This window comes from Protopterus annectens, chromosome 15.part0 (genome assembly GCF_019279795.1).
Source record: "Protopterus annectens isolate FY-2018-M chromosome 15.part0, PAN1.0, whole genome shotgun sequence".
NCBI lineage: Eukaryota > Metazoa > Chordata > Ceratodontiformes > Protopteridae > Protopterus > Protopterus annectens.
In genome coordinates this window covers 492245044-492263033 of record NC_056749.1, presented here as the reverse complement: position 1 = coordinate 492263033, position 17990 = coordinate 492245044, and the positions used below count along the sequence as shown (strand labels likewise).

Here is a 17990-nt window from a genome sequence, read left to right as displayed (position 1 = left end):
AAAATGTATCATATGGAAAAAACAGTTCAGTGGTCCAAGTACAACAGTCACTGAAATATATGCTCATTTCCTGAACTTGTCCAATGCTCTTGAGTCATTTCCAAGGGGGTGGACAAAACTCCTCTAGTAAGACAGTTCCTTTTTCATGGCTGCCAGTACCTACCATGGCATCTACTGGTGGACACTTTGCTCCAATGCTTCCCGTCTTTCGCAGCTACCAAAATCCTGTTTTTTGGGGATAGGTCCTATTATATCTCGGTCTTTCCATGCCCACTGAACCACTAGGTCTTTAAGGGCATTAGTGGGTAGTACCACCTAGGACACTGATAAGCAAATAGCAAAAGCCTGAAGAAACAGATTCATTTGGTGAAGGTGTTTCAGTGGACCAAGCCCCTTGTGTCATCAATTCTAGGATGTCACAAAAGGTTAGAAATTCCAGTGGGAATCCTGGGAAACTATCTTCATCCAGAGAGATCTGCATCTTCTGTGGCAGTCTTTGGAGATTAGTCTAGGTGTTTGCTTGCAAGTCTGTTTTCTAGGAAATTGCCTTGGGGGAAATTTCAGGAGACAGGTCTGAACTACACTGGGAATTCAAGTGTCAAGTATACTATAATGCCCAAAGGTAATGAGTGTTACAGATCTCAATGAACTCAGTGTCATGTGATTCAACAAAAGTTGGGAATGAATCAAAGCTCAAAGGTATCAGACTTCAATCTAGTTAAATCCTGTTCAAATGCCTCAAAACCTGACATCTCGGAACCAAGGGAACATCCCTCCTATCCCAAAGATTGAAGAACAAACCCAACCCCTATCAGTGTCAGCTCCAAAGCTGTCATTTGACCCAAGATATCAAGAGTTGAAGCCCTAAGAGGCAGTGATGTTCTGAAAATTTCAGAGTAGACCACCACTGGGGGGGCATGTTACCAAACATTTGGTCCGTGACTAGTCTCATTCTGAAAGAAACTGAGTAGAGACACTTTCAGATGTTGATAAACCCCAAATTCCTAAAACTCCTGGCTCCAAATTTATTTTACATTTGGTTACCAGGAAAGTCCGACTGGACACAAGCCCTTTTTTAGCGGAGGCCCAGGGAGAAAAGCTCCACATTTAACATGTATAATAGCGTCCATGTACATAGTTACAGAGGTACAACTTATACAGATTACATCAAATAAAACTAGAATGGCAACAGCAAAAACCCTTGCATCAAATAGTGCTAAGATGCATTATACAGATTACACTAAATAAAATTAAAGTGTCACCAGAATAATAAAAACAATTACATCAAATTAAGCTAGTATACCATCATCTTTTCATTGCCAGAGGGAAAAGATGTGAACAGAAGACAGTTATACTAGCCTGAGGAGTCACATTTACAGATCCAGCTAGAGTCACATTTACAGATCCAGCTAGTTTGGAGCTAAGTTTTTAGAGACTTCCTAAACAGGACAAGAGATATAGTGGTAGAAATATTAGTGAGCAGTGTGTTCCATTTTTTCACTATAAAGTTTGAATATAGAGAGGCTCCAGAAGAATAGTTTGGCTTTAGTGATTTTTAAGTAGAGGTTTATTAGAATGTAGCACTCTAGTACTGAAGTAAGGATTATTAGGTTTTGTAAATTGCAGGGGTTTTATCTGGGTAGTACAGAATCTTGTGTGTTATAAAGGATAAGATGGCGAAAGTGCAAGCCAGTTGAGTTGCTTTAGAAGAGATCAGTGGTGTGCAAGAAGTGGACTATTGCTGGCAAACCTTACAATTATGTTGTAGCAGGGCCTCAGATTTAGATGAGTTTGACTTGCTGAGATTGGTGAGAATAGGGGAGGCATACAGAAGTGTAGAGATGAGATGTGTTTGGGCTATTTTAGCCCTGGTGGAGTTAGTGAGGAATTGTACATTTCAATATAGTGCCCTCAGCTTTTTATGAGCTTTCTTTACGGTGAGTGAAATGTGAACATCAAATTTCATATAACAATTTATTTAAACTCCTAGGAGTTTGGTGTAAGTAGTTGGAGAGATAGCTGTATCACTGTTAGAGGTGATAGAAAAAGTAGGTAAATAAGTGGAGTAGTTAGTATGGTGGAATATGAGAAGTTTGGTTTTGTTGGGGTTTAATATTAGCTGAGCTTTAGTAACTCATTCTTCTACAGACAGAAAAAAGGTCTGTCATAGTGACTGGAGTTCAATGAGGGAGGGAGAAGCGCAGACTAGTGTAGAGTCATCAGCAAATTGGATGACTGAGGCATGTAGAGAACTGTGGAGGTTATTAGTGAAGATGGAGATCTTGGTAAGAAACAAGGTGCACCAGGGATTCAGACCCACGAAGACCAGATCCAAGGGATCGACAGGTACCGGGTAAATAATGAAAGTGATAGATGGACCTGTACCCAAAGCGCCCAAAAAAGATGGCACCAGGAAAACCTCCAGCTGCATCTGTCTCCTCAGGAATCGCTGCATCATTTGATCAATGTACTTATCAGTAAGCCTTCTGGTAAACTGGAAAGACATCAGAGATCCCACAAACAAGGTTTGGAGTCTCATCTCTCTTGCACAGTCGGGGAGTGGAGACTAGGACTCACCAGCTCCAGGAGAAAATCTTGAGTGAGATCAGACGAGAGTGGTTATGGATCAGACTTCCTTAGTATTGCGTGCCACACCTAAAAGATCTGTTGGAACCAGAGACATTTTCTAGCCTTCCCTACTCTCCCTTCTTTGGATCGTTTTGGTCTTTGTACTTTTTGCTCTCTCTCTTTTCCATGCCCATTTTCTTACCAAGGGAAGTTGAAGCTGGTATAAAGATATTCCATGTTGAAGCTTGAGAAGACAACAACCTTGCCTGAGGGAGAAGCAAAACTTTAAAGATTAACTTCTCTTCAGTTCTGAATGGCCCTAGCTCCAAAATAGTCACAAATATCACAATTTGCCTCATGGCTGACCGTCCAAACAGCGTGCAGGTCTTGAAGTGGAATTTTATGTCCAAAAACATTACATTTCTTTAATGTCTTCGGTTTTGTTGGACATCAGCATAACAATACTTGTGCAAAATACTCAAGATTTCTTCTAACACTACTAAGAATAAGCCCTAAACAAAATTTGCAAGTATTTCACTCTCAGAGCTATTAGAAAAAGTATAAGTAAAAAATACTTGTCTATTTGTGTAACTACCTAAAAGAAAAAAAATACCCACAAGACACTTTACAAATTTAATAATATTAACCACTTCCAAAAACTACTCTAACATTACCAAGCTAGAAATGCTTGGAGAAGGAGAAATCTCTTTAGAAAAGAAATAGCTATCACTTATAAAAAAACTCAGAAAACACACCTGAAAGGTAAGATGGCAAACAAGATACTTCAGTGGAAAGCAGGGAATTATGGGTAAGGGAGGATCACAGCCTCAGATCCATATGTACAGAAACAAAATGCAAATAAGAAAAGCAAACCAGAGCAAGCAGATAAATAATGGTTAAACACAATTCAAATCCATACTAGTAAAATAATAATCAGTCAACATGGCACAATCCAATGAAGTCATATTTCCAAAATTTAATAAAAAGTACTGTTATGTACCTACCATAAATATAGATGTTAGAGTGTATTCACTGTTGCAGTCATTAGTATAGAGTTATCCTGCTGGCAGGCTACCTGCAGTCGGCCTGAATTCCAAAGTCCTGCTCCGGCGTCTGTTGCTGTCGCCTCTTCCCTGAAGTCAGTGCACCAGGGGTATACAAGATGCAGCCGTCATTTTCTTCAGTTTTTATTGCCCCAGATGTCAGGTGCCCCCAAGAAGGTAGGCAATACATAATGCTTATAAAAACATACAGTAAAAAAAAACAATACCTTCATCTGCAAGCAAATACACCACATAGGTTGTATAGGATAGAGAAGTATAGGTAAGTCCCAGCAAAGAAAAAGGGATGGAGGGTGGGTAACCTGGACTGCAACAGTGAATACACTCGAAGATCTACATTTATGGTAAGTACACAACTGTTCTATGTTCATTGTGTTTCACTGTTGCAGTCATTACACTTGGGTAGAATCCCAAAGCTGAGGTAGGGCGGCTGGGTCTAAATAGGATTATGAGTGGCTATGAGACCCGGCAGAACTGCAGTGACAAAGCCTGCTCTGGATTTAGAGTAAAGAGGTAAGTGATAATGCTTGCTAAAAGTGTGCAATGAACTCCAAGTTGCAGCCGCCAAAATTTCCTTGGTTGGTACTCCTCTGAGAAAGGCTGCTGAAGTGGCTGCTGCCCTGGTAGAATGTGGCCTAATATTCTTAGGCACTGACTTGCCATCCTGTGCATAGCAGAAACAAATGCAGTGTCCTATCCATTTTGAAATAGTCTGCTTTGAGATGGCCTTTCCTTGTGATGCTGCAGCATATGCTACAAACAGTTGATCAGTTTTTCTGAAAGCTTTTGTTTTATTCAAGTAGAAGCGTAGCTGCCTGTGTATGTCCAAAGAGTGCAGAAGTCTCTCCCCTTTATTCTGGGGATTTGGATAAAATGTTGGCAAATGAATGGTTTGGTTTAGAGCCACACTGGATACTACCTTTGGCATAAATGTTGGGTTTGTCCTTAGAGAAACCCTGTCCGGATGGAAAATGATAAAAAGGTTCCACTGCCATTAATGCCGGTAACTCTGAGACTCTTCTTGCTGAAGTTATTGCTAGGAGAAGAGCAGTTTTCCATGATAAGAATTTTATATCAGCTGTATTGGCTGGCTCAAAAGGAGGCAGTGTGAGCTTTTCCAAGACAAAGTTGAGGTCCCTTGTAGGCATCGGTGCTCTCCTTGGGGGTTTTATGTTTTTTGCCCCTCTGAGGTACTGCCTTAGCAGTGGATGTGAGAAAATAGGAGGTTTCGTATTGTAATGAGCTGAAATGGCAGAGGCATGGATCTTAAATGATAAGGATAGGCCTTTGTCCAGCATCTCAGTTAGGTATTGTAAAATCTAAGGAATATTTGGAACAAGTGGTTCAAGTCCTTGTACCTGGTTCCAAGCACAGAATCTTTTCCATTTTTCTGCATAGGATTTTCTGGTGCTGGGCCTCCTGGCTTCCATAATGACATCCATAACAGCTTTAGAGAGAGGTGTGCTGAGTGGTTATATTATTTGCCATGCAGCCAGATTTAAGGTTCTGAGTTGGCTGTGCAGGATCTGATTGTTTTGTTAAGTCAGAAGATGAGTAATTTGAGGTAAAGTCCAGGCTGGGCTTTGAGACAAGCTCTTTAGGATTGGGTACCAGTGCCTGCATGGCCAGTCTGGGGCAATCAGAATCATTTTTGGCTTCTCTTGTCTGACTTTTAGGAGTACCTAGAGAAGGAGAGGGAGTGGTGAAAAGGCATACACTGTTGGGTTTCCCAGCTGAATAATAGGACATCCACTTTCCATGCTTGTGAGGGGTAAGTCCTTGTGCAGAAACTCTGTAGTTGGCAGTTGTGAGGGGAGGCAAAAAGATCCATGTCTGGGCATCCCCATTTCCTTGTTATCATGTTGAAGACCTGTGGATCAAGCTTCCACTTGTGAGGGTCCATGAGGTTTCTGCTTAGTCTGCCAGAGTATTTTTCTTTCCTGGCAGGAATTGCGCCTGCAGATGTATCTGATAGGTCAGTGCTGTGTTCCACAAAGTCATGGCTTGCCTGCAGAGGGGGTAGGAATGTGTGCCCCCTTGCTTGTTTATGTACCACATAACTGTAGTATTGTCCGTTTTTAGTAATAGTTGTCCTGGCTGTAGTAGATCCTTGAAGGCTGTCAAGGCATTCTGTACAGCTAACATCTCTTTTTGATTGATATGAAGATGCATTTGGTCTGCGGGCCACGTGCCCTGAAAACATTTTCCTGCTATGTGCGCCTCCCAGGCATAATCCGATGCATCTGTTAGTGTCTGCCTAGCTGTGGGTAAAGTGAAAGGCTGTCCCTTGTTGTGGTGACAGGCCAGTGCCCACCATCGAAACTCCTGTTGCAGGCAGGGAATAAGAGTTACTATTGTTTCCAGGCTGTGGCAATGTTGAGTCCAAACACTTTTTAGATACCATTGTAGCGTCAAATGCAGTTTTGCATATGGAATTAGCAGGATGCAGGATGCCATGAAGCCCAAAGCCTGCAGACTTTTTCTTGCAGGTAGCTGGGGCTTTGTTGCCATAATTTGAAAGTAATGAGTCAGTTGCCTTAAGCCATCTGGACAGTTGTATTTAAACTTGCACCCAGGAATATTATCTCTTGAGGGGGCACTAGTTTTGATTTATTTTCGTTTACTGTGTACACTAGGCAAATTAGTAATCTTTTTACAAACGCCAGATGCTTTAGTAGAATGTCCTTGCTCTCTGCTTGAATACGGCAGTCGTCCAAGTAGGGATATATTTGAATTCCTTTTTGTCTGCAAAATGCAATTACTGGTGCCAGGCATTTTGTGAAGACACTGGGTGCAGTAGATAAGCCAAAGGGCAGTGCAGAGAATTGGTAATGCATTGAGCCAGCTATGAATCTGAGGTATCTTCTGCAAGATTGTCTGATTGGGACATGCAGGTAAGCCTCTGAGGGCAAAAGTAACTAGCCAAGCCTTCTTGCCCAGCATGGGTAGAGGTTGCTGCAGTGTCAACATTTTGAATTTTTGAACATCCAGGAAAGTCTTTAAAATAGACAGGTCCAGTATTGGTCTCCAGGCTTTGTCCTTTCTGGGTACCAAGAAAAGTAGAGTAAAATCCTTGCATGCCTGTTCTTGCTGTGGTATTTTCTGAATAGCCCTCATGTCCATGAGAGCAGAAATTTGTTTTTGTGCCTCTGCCCATTGATTTTGTGGCAGGTCTGGCATACCTTTTGACCTTGGTAGGGTATGAAAGTGGAACCTGTAACCCTGTGAAACAATATTCAGTACCCATTTGTCCTGGGTGATCATGTGCCAATTTTGTGAGAAAAGTGCTAGTTTTCCCCCTAAGGGTGCTGCCAACAGGTAAGTGCTTGGTATTTGTAGAGGAAAGTCATTGGGACTGTTTCCTATAAGGTTGTGATTTGTCTTCTCCGCCTTTGGGGGCAGAAGCACCCCATTGTTTGGGTATGTATGAGCCTTGGGGATGAGATCTGCCTCTTGGGCGTCTGTATCTGCCTCTTTGTGGCCTGTCTGACACTGGAAAGGACCAATTTTTAGAAGGCCAGTTCCTGCTAAATCTGGGTGGCTGAACCTGTAAGAAATCCTTTACTGTCTGCATTGATTTTGTTTTATCCTCCATTTTCTGTTAACACCTCTTCTGCCTTAACACCAAAGTATCATGCTGTAATGGAGCATCCAATAATTTCGCTTTAACATGATCAGGTAAACTCTGTTCTTTTAACCAAGCATGCCTTTGAATGACAGAACCTGTAACTGCGGCTCTGCAAGATGCCTCTAATGAATCAAAACCACATTGCAAAGTAAGCTTTCCCACTTGTTCAGCTGCATGCAATAAATCCTGCATTTCCTTGTTCTCAGAACATTCAGAGCTTGTAAACATTTTCTGTTTTAGCAAAGACATTAGGTATTGTTGATATTTAAGCATGTGAAACTGGCAGTTTAAAGCCCTTACAGCTAAAGTAGCAGAGGTGTAAACTTTTTCCCCCCATCTGTCGAGTGCTCTAGAATCTCTATCAGAGGGAACAGGGTTTATTGCAGTGGAAGCCTTGACCCCCTTTGGGACCCTGAGAAATAGTTTCTGGATCAGCAGGGTTTTTATAAAGAAATTTATGAGAATCTGGAACCCTGTAGTACCCATCTGGCTTAACTGGTGCAGGGGGTAAAGAATCATGAGTCAAACTGGATTCAGAAAAAAACATCATCAATAATATCTAGTACAGGGGGGAATAGCAAGAGGCCTGTGCTGAGGCAATAAAAGAAAGTATCTGAGCCTTTTCTTGGATTCTGAATAATCCTGGCTCTCCCAATGGAAATGTTCCCTCATGGTGTGCAGGGTTTCCCCCAAAAGAGTAGTCCTCAGGAGGAGAGGCTGAAGGGATAGATACTTCAGCATCAGTGTCCTCATATGGAAGAAGAGAATATCCCTGTTCTGAAGAGGAGTCAGAAGAAATAGAAACCTGGTCAGAAGAGTCAGGGTCAGTGTCTTGCCTAGGCCTTTTATCAGGAGGGGGGTGGGAGCCCCTGATCAAAGTAATTAGGTCCTCGGCCATTTTAAGCGTGTTTCTTTGGCATGGATGACTGTCCAGGAGAATGCTGTACTTGTTTCTTTGTCTTTAATGGTGTTTTAGACTTTGCCTCGGCTGATGAAGAGGTCTTGATAGTAAGCTGTGTAGGTCTGAAAACACCCTCAGAAGCCAATGCCTGCTCAGCAGCTCCAGACCCATCTGAGGGAACAGTTTCCGTTGACCCAATACCTTGAGATTCCAGAGGCCTAGCTGTCTCCACATGGGAGTCGGAGGCGGTCTGTGGCTGAGGTAGAGGGTGTCAGGGGCTGCGAAAGTGCCTCACTGAAAACCAGCGACTGGCCTAGAAGAAGCTTCGTTGGTTTTGAACCTCGGATGCCTGTCTTTTTCTTTGTCCTTGTACTTTTTATGTACTCCGGTCGTCGGTTGTTCCGACGGCATTATATAGTTAAACCTTCGGCCAAAGTAATGAAAAGCAAAATTGAACAGATGCTTAATAGTGCATTGGTTGGATCTAGCAGAAAACCGACAACTAGCAATGTCGTGGTCAGGGCCTAGGCAAGGAATACAGTAAGAATGAAAATCCTTATGAGGTGTTTGCTTCCCACAAGAAATACAATTGTTAACTTTTACTGACATCGGGCTGGAGCAAGAAAAAATTTCCCCAACGGTGTAATTCGCTTTATTGAAGACTTTGGATCTGAAATTCAAATTCGAAAATCTCAGGAGTCTGTGACCGGCACTTGCAAACTGCTTTTGCTTCGGGCACTGCGCGGCAAGAAAGACTGGAGAAAATGGCGTTGGCTGCATCTTCTATACCCCTGGCGCACTGACGTCAGGGAAGAGGTGACAGCAACCAACGCCAGACCAGGACTTTGGAATTCGGGCCGACTGCGGGTAGCCTGCCAGCAGGATAACCCTAGTGTAATGACTAACAGTGAAACACGATGAACATCAGCATATATGTTAACATAGGGCTACCACCTGTCCCTCTTTGAGCAATTGTGTCCTGACAAAAAAAAATTAAAAAATGGCAAATGTCCTGAGATTTTTAGGACAAAATTATTTCCTATATTTTATGTAATAGTTGCATAAAACAGTTATTCTGTATCTAAAATACCTGAATGTTATAAGAAACAGAATAAGCAACGAAAATTCTACAAGAATAAGCTTTTTAGGCAAAAAAGTTAAGTCCTATCCTTTGTACTGACCGTGGGTATGTGTCGGACTGTAAAATCTGATGTTTGTACCGAAAATGTCCCACTTTGGCTATTTGAAAAGGTGGCAACCCTAAACGGGAATGAGACAAGTGCTTTCACACCTATCCAGCTGCTTCTTCAGATCTAATGAAACAGGCACAAAAAGCTACTTACACACAGTTTCAAAACTCTTAAGGTCTCGTGACCTAAGCATTGGTCTTAAAGGAACATAGTCATTTAATCTCTTCCCTTTGTCACTTAGTAATTCCAAGATCCATTTAGTATCGATACATTGTTTTCATTTCATCACCACCACCTCTAATGCTTAAATTAAGAAGTTGTAGCACCAGAAATGTAAATTTATGAGCATCTACAATGGCCAGAACATGTTGACAATGCTTTCCTTTTACCATTTCTAGACGCAACATAAATGTGTTCACTTATACAGTCCTTCAGTGCTCTGTTTTACCAACACAGAAACTTTTACAAACAGTGCACCTCACTAAATACACCCGATTACAGCTTACAGTTTGCAAAAAAGTTAAATTTATAAATGTGCTTGGTCTAAAGATGCTCAACTCTTATCAGTAGTTTGAATAAAATTAAAAATTACATAAATTAGGGTCAGATCTGCTTGAAGCAAACAACCCAAAGGTTGAATCAGACAAAAATAGACATTGGATATTTATTTGAAATCATCCAAGGAATCACTATTGCCAATACTTACTTTTTACCGTCACTCCTAAATAAAACTGCAATTCTTATCAACCTACAAATATCACTAAAATCAAAACTCAGATCTTGTTACAATAAGACAGCTAAATTTTCTATTAGTTCCACACACTATATCAATCACTGTACCCCCTAGACTTTCAAATGGCTCAAACTACCACAGCACCTTATTTACAACTCATAAATGCTCATAACGTTATTTATAAACCCACTGCCTGCATTGTCCTCAATTCTGTTTTTCACAGCTATACTCATTCAAGATCATCAAGTCCTTTTACTGCATAAACCCAGCAAATCTTCAGGAACAAGCTTCTCCTATTGTGTTGCTAAAGCTTGGAACAATTTTGCCACTAACATGAGAACAATGCTAACACCCATGCCTTCAATATGCAATAAATGGCTAAGCAAAGCACAGTTCTTATCTTCCTCTAAACCTGGCTAACAGTAGTAGTTCCTTAACCCCTCCAAATTTTTCCTTTTTTTCTTATTTTAATCTTATTTTTCCAACATTGCACTTAGTGCACTTTGCCTATATCGCCATATTCCGAATTACTTTTTTTTCTCCTTGCTCTTGTCTTTTCTTTGTTCACCTCCAGACATATTTCTTTCACAGATTCCTAACCATCTTGTATCACTTTCTCATTCCACCTATACTTTATTAGCCTTGCACATTTCAGCCACCCTTCATGCGATTTCTCATATTTAAGTTTCTATATTATCTATCCTTTCTTATATATCTCGTCTTGTCTGCTCTTTTCCACATTTGGTTACCTGAATAATCCTGGTTTTGTATGAAATAATGCACTCATTCATACCTGCAAAGAGACTGTAAACTGCATCCTTAATGTCACCATTACAAATGGTAAATTATACTTTTGATGTCAACATTACATTTGACATACTTAGATATTTTTCTCCTCAGGACTCCAGTGAAACTGGGTACTATGGACAAACACAAATTTCCCAGTTAACAAATGTCAATAATGACTCCTCAACAAAATAAAACTTGTACTACACTCTGATGTATTACATTACGCAAAATAATAATTTTGCTGCTGCTTTTCCTTTTCTGCTTAGTATCTTGTCTGATATCCTTTATTCCTTTGTAGTGCTCATAATGTACTAAATCGAGACTTTTACTCTCAGGTACCCTCTTAACCTAGTAAATAAAAACGAATATTTAAAATAGCTAGTCCAACTGACATTAAAAATACACTACACCAAACATTTTACTGCCACTTTACATATTTGAAATGCACTATCACAATAGTAATTACAAGTAAATGAACATGTACCTCGCTTTCCAAAAAGAAGAAAACCATAGTTTTAATTAGATTGGCATTTGGGCTCTGTCTCCCTCTTCTTTTAAGCATACCATCATCTTCAGGATCTCGATAACTAAAAAGTCTGAAAAACACAACATGTACTTTATGCACAGTTTAAACTTCAATGAAATGCAGCACAGAAGTCAGAATATTGCTTTCATTAGCAGGGCACAGTTGTAGAAAAGCTTGCTTACCAAAATGGACTCCTCTGCATACCTACCAGACCTTTAACGGATGCAAAGTCAACAGATTTTATACACAAATTTTCTCATTCCAACTTGATTAATGTTTGGATGTTAAAATTTTATCTGTTCTGTAAAGTGTTTCTGACAATGTATATTAAAATTTAAGCAGAATTCAATAAATGGGGCTACCAGTTATCTAAGCAGGCCTTGTACATAAATTGTCTTCTTTGCAACTAATACTGTTTCTCTTTCACGGTTTCAGTTCAATCAAAGAAAGATCTTGGCTCTCTAGTTCTTTCTGAAATCAAAACCTGGACGCATGGGGTAAAAAGGTTGTGAACTATGAGAAAAATATCCACTACAGCATTCCCAAGATAAATATAATGTTATGCCTCTTAACAAAAATATGGGGTTGTGTTAAGTGTCGACAAAACTCCTCTAAACCCATTTTATGCATACATATTTACACACACACTATATATATATATATATATATATATATATATATATATACACACACACACACACACACACACATTTTATATAGGTTCACAGGTGTGTACTAGGCTAATGGCCCTGGAGCCTACACAAGCCTAGCCCAAAGAATTTACCCTGGCATCACGCCGCATGACCTTAGTTCCCAGTGCCTCTGTCAAGTACACCGACTGGAGCAATTCCCGGGGTAAATTTTCTACTTCCCATCCATTTATCAAGATTTCCCCGTAAGAAGGCCAGTAAGGTGCTCTGACATATATGGAAAGTCTATCCCATAGCATGGGCAGTCTTCTGGGTTATGAACCTGTCCCTCCAGCATGTTCTGTTGATTGCGGTAATGAGGTTGAGGTCTCTGGAGTGTGTGGTGTGGAGGGATTGGGATTTCTTTAGATGTAGGATTTCTAAAACAGCTGGGTGAGACATGGCTTTGTAAGTCAAGCAGAGATGGTCTCTAAGTAGGTGATATGAGACCGAGAATAGTTGGAGATTTTTGGGTCTGTCCACATAGAAGCACAAACTGAAATGGTTTCCTGCCCGTACGGCAACTGTACAGCTAAAAACAAAACTCAGCCAGCAGATCATGGCAAGCTGTATAAATTAGATTGTTTAAAGCACAAGACACAGACAGGTTTCGGCTCAGTTAAATATTAGCCTTCTTCAGTGTTAAAATAAAATGAAAAATGTAGGACCTTATATAATGAACACATAAATCAGTGTTTAGGCATGACTAGTTCCTTACAAATGTTCATTCAATCCATGTGCAAATAATGCCCCAAACTTAATTATCCATTTATTTTCCTTTGAACCCAAAAGGCTATGCGCCATCCAGCTTTGTTAGCGTTAGTTTTTGCTAAACATTTTTCTAATTCAACCAGCCTTTTACAACTAACTTTTATATTAACATCTGATAATGGCTTTGTCCATTAAGAGACTTCTTATTAAAATGAACAATCCGCTACTACAAGATCAACCATCTACCAATGATCCTCAAAAGACTGCAACAACTGAGGATACTACTAATTTGACTGCTTTAATTAATGTTTTGGAAAAGAAGGTTAGTAGCTATAAGCAGCTGCAATGGCAGAGACTTCGTTTTCTAGCATACCTCGAATTAGGCATAGTACCAAGAGGACTGCGTGTGCTTAAAATGCCCTCATATGGTAATACCTATGAGGAGCTTCTTGTTAAGTGGCAGCAGCTCAATTTAGAATTGAGTGCAAGCTATATGAAGCTTATGAACAGCTTCTTTGAAGACACTGAAAAAACCTTGCTACAAGAAATAGAAAAATGTGACAAAGATGTTTCAATACTACTTAAAAGTGAAGCATCACATGGTATTTATCAAGCATTCATTGAAAGAATGCAGTCACTTGACAATAGATTGGAATTAAAAAAGAAACGTAAACTTCAAAGGGACATAGATGATTATCAAAGCGGACATATATTTTCTTGGCGAAAACTGAGTTTAAATATTTAGCAAAACCGCTAAACATAAGCAACAGCCTTATTTCGCCCCATCGACTAAGGAGAAAGCGAGAATGCTTGATCGATTGGGCGACTTCGCCTGCGGGCGTATCCAATGAGAATTCAACCAATCAGCTTAAGACGCGAGCCAAATGCTACGCATGTAACACAACAACAAGGAGCTGAAAGAGCTAATATCGAAAAGGTAAATGAGAAGGAAGCTTGTAAACGTCCAGTAGGATCCAATGTGGAGATTCTACTTAATGCGGCTGTGGAAAATGTAACCCTGGATGCACCAAAAATGCCGATGATGACAGAGCAACACCGGGAACCAAAAGAGAAAAGGCAAACAGATATTTCCACTTTTTTACCGTTTCGCCTGCAACAACCAGAAAGGGTCCTGGTGAAGCAGGCATATATGGAAAGTATAACGCCAACTGCAGTGGAAAACTCACCTCAGACCCAAGCGACAAAAGGAAATACAGCAGTCCCAGAAAAAGCAACAAAGCACGCAGATAGATGGGAAGCCATCAATAAAACAAGGTACTTTAAATCTAACAAATAACATTTTACCAGATGAACAGTTGTCTATTTTAAGCAAAGGTTTGAAATTCATTCCCTTTGCTGTGGACGATGTGGTAAACTCTATTATAGATTTAAGACTTTTTGCTAGAAGTCTTATGCTAAAATTAATCTTTAAGAATTCTGTAGAAAGTAATGGCAGTTGTAAAAAATTAAGTCTGTTTATACCACAATTATCTCCAGTTATCATAGCATTCATTAATATTGTTGAATCAGAATTGAGATCTCTGTTTAGTAAATGTGATAAGACTAAGATGAAATACAACCTTACTTATAAAGAATATCTAGCTCTCAAAGACCTGAAAAGAAATAATGATGTAATAATAAAACAAGCAGATAAGGGAGGGGCTGTGGTTTTAATGGACAGAGTATATTATATGAGTAGATTTTCCAGTTTTTTATCTGACACTAATACATTTAAGAAGGTAACACTTCAAGAAGTAAAAAATTGTATAACACAAGTTAACATGGCTATTTATGATATGCAAATAAGTAATGACATATCAATTGATATATTCAACTACTTCTCTACACCATGTCCAAAGATCCCCCAAATATACGGGATCCCGAAGATACATAAGTCGTTAGAAACCCCCCCCCCGAGACCTATTGTCTCAGGTAAGGGCTGGATAACCGAAACTATATCCAAATATTTACAAATTACTTTATCTGAGCTACCACCTAAATGTGGAAGCATAGTGAAGGATAGCACACATTTCTTAAGGAAGCTTAAGTTATGGTACACAACAGCTTCCCCCAGCTTTATTTTTGTAACTTTGGACATAGAATCACTATTCACTGTTATTCCTATTGACTATGGAGTAGAAGCCATTAGAAGGTTGTTATTGTCTAGTACCAACAAACACCCTCGAGATGTGGAAAATATATGTTCTCTTCTTCACTTATAGTATTGACTAACAATATTTTTATTTTTGATGGCACACCATATAAACAGCTAACAGGAGTTGCCATGGGTACATCTGTTGCTAATACTTTTGCAAATCTTGTATTGTTTCAGTGGGAGAAAGAATATATTTTGAGTAATAAGCATGCATTGAATATACATGTGAAAAGCTATGCTAGATTCAGATGATTGCTTTTTCATATGGGATGGTACAGAGGAAGATCTTCTCTTGTTTGTCACATATATCAATAACACTACACAATTCTTTAACTTTAAAATGTGTTCATCTTCCAATGAGATTGTATTTCTAGATGTGAAAGTGTATAAAAGGATGAAACAATACATACTATGGTACATAAAAGATGTGCATACAATAAGATATCTAGATAGTAATAGTATGCACCCCCCACATGTGTTCAAAAGTATAGTTAAGTCACAACTAATTAGAATAAGCAGATTAACAACAGAAGAGCAGGTATATTTGAATGAGACATCCATAATGAAAGCTGAATTTTTAGAAGTGGATACTCTGAGACTATTATACAGAAAAATATTGATATGATAGTTGAGGGTAGGAAAACAAGCTATAAACCAATATTTTTAGAGGAGAATATAGATGCAGATAATGGTAATTTAGTGCCTACTAAAAAGGACACTAGATTAAGATATATAACAACCTTCTCAGGTTACTCTAATCAAATTAGTAACATAATATATAAAAATTGGCCTATACTTATGGCCATGCCAGAGTTAAGTGATATAGTAGGATCCAGACCTAGTTTTGCTTATAGAAATAACCAATGCATGAAAAACATGTTGTGTTATAAGGATTTTGACATAAGGCACAATGTTGGTTATAGTAACAAAGGGACCTACAAATGCTATAACTGCACCTGCTGTGCTGATATTTTTGAAGGGACAATATTTTTATACACCCATAATGCATAAGAAGTTTTATTTTCATGTTAATGCTAATTGTAATACCACAAAGATTATCTACCTTGCCACTTGTGTAAATTGTCAAGCATTTTATGTAGGGAAGACTATACGGAGGTTGAAAGACCGTATAATTGAACATAGGTCTGAAATAAACAGACAAATACAGACTAATGCCCTATATAAGCACATACATGAGTTCAATACACATACTTTTAAATTCAGATGTATAGATGCAATACAAGTGGGTATGAGGGGGGGTGATATAAATAACCTTGTAGAAACAAGAGAACTAGAGTGGATAATAAGACTACAGGCTGAAAATCCACCAGGATTAAATAACACTACAAGTATAAAACCAATACTAGTTAAACGCCAACTAAATAACTTATAAAATACTACTAAAAATGATATACTATGTATAACACATTATTTGTACATATTTTTATGTTTTAAACATTTCCCTTTTAAATAACTTAAAAAAAAAAAAAAAAAAAAAAAAAAAAAAATTCATTGGCTGGTTGATCATGTGATTTTAATTATTCCTCTATTTAAATGATGTAAATTTGTATATTGTGTAATGCTGATGAAGGGTTGAGAGCCTGAAAGCTTCATTAAAGTTCTGTGTTTCTGTGACCACTGTTGTTCTCATGAGTGAGTTTTGGCCCAGAAATTGTAGTTTATTTGGCCGATTGGGCAGTTTTCCATCTCTTTCAACTTGCTGGCTTAAAAGCTTGCATTTGTACTTGTTCCCTGCCTTTCCTGTAACTAGTCTAGTCCAGGTACAAATTTGCTGTATCCAGGACTCTTTGTAAGCTTCTGAGCCCCCCAAGTCTGTGTTGTAGGGAAGCCTTCAAGCTGATCAGTGGGGAGTGGTAAGCATTAGGGTAGCCTATCTACCACAAGAGGAGTGGTTTCTGGCCCAGAAATTGTAGCTATTAGCCATTTGGGCAGTTTATTTCAATATCTTTCAACGTTCTGGTTTAAAAGCCGCACTTGTGCTAGTTTCCCACCTTTCCTGTAACTAGCCTAGTCCAGATACAGAGTTGCTGTACCCAGGACTGTTGGTAAGCTTCTGAGCCCCACAAGGCTTCCTGTATTTGAGGAAAGCCTTCTAGCTTATCAGTGGGAGTGGTAAGCACTAAGTAGCCTGCCTACCATGAGAGGAGTGGTTCTTGCCCCAGAAATTGTAGTTTATTGACCATTTGGGCAGTTTGTCACTCTCTTTCAACATTCTGGTTTAAAAGATCACATCTGCGCTTGTTTCCCATCTTTCCTGTAATTAACCTACTGGGTAGCACTAGAAAGCCTTAAACTGATAAAAGCCTTCTAGCTTAGAAGAGAGACCTTGGAGTGATTAAGTATCGGTTTTCTGTACTTAACTGTTTTCCACCTAAACGCAGATTTTCTAACATTTATTGTAATTTAAAAGCTTGTTTTTTTCATATATTGTACTTATTTGACTGCCTGCACTTTTAAAAGTTTTTTGTTTAAATAATTTAATTGTTGTAGGCTACACACTGAAGTGCAATAGTCTTTTCTAATGGTTTGTAGTCGTTTAAAGCTATTTTTAAGTGCATTTTTTTTTACTAGTATTGCCTAATCTTTTAAAAAAAAAATTCCTTGTTTCCCACCTTTCTAAGCTAGCATACTCCAGTTTTCAGGCTAGTGCTGAATTCAGGGCTGTGACACTAGTTTCTGAGATGCCCATACTTTACTTGGATAAAAGGAAGTTTCTCTGTTCATCTGCGAGAGAGGGGAGCTGTCAGAAACCTATCTGTCCCTGGAGGAGTGGTTCCAGCCAAGAAGTTAGTAGTTTATTAACCATTTTGGGCTAATTTCTCTTTCATTTCCCTACTACAGAAAAAGGCATTTGCACAGTTTTGCACACAGGGAAGTGCTGGTTAGTTGCAGTTAAATTATTCCCAGCTCCACTAAGTCTCCTCTTCAGTTTTCCCTTGAAACTAGTCTAACTCTCAACATAAGCACACAAAAAGCATCCTACAGCCCAGGACTTGGCTCAGACCGAATAGCAAGCAC

At 39.2% G+C, this 17990-nt stretch overlaps 1 protein-coding gene across 2 annotated transcripts in view; it reads right to left on the bottom strand.

Annotated features, from left to right (window-relative positions):
* The window catches only part of STAG2 (stromal antigen 2), a 3222550-nt gene that overhangs the window by 1788552 nt on the left and 1416008 nt on the right, over nucleotides 1-17990 (bottom strand). For both annotated transcript variants that reach the window (XM_044057319.1, XM_044057321.1), the window contains exon 13: nucleotides 11355-11466. In XM_044057319.1, the coding sequence (XP_043913254.1) occupies nucleotides 11355-11466 (112 nt within the window). The remainder of the gene's footprint in view (nucleotides 1-11354; nucleotides 11467-17990) is intronic.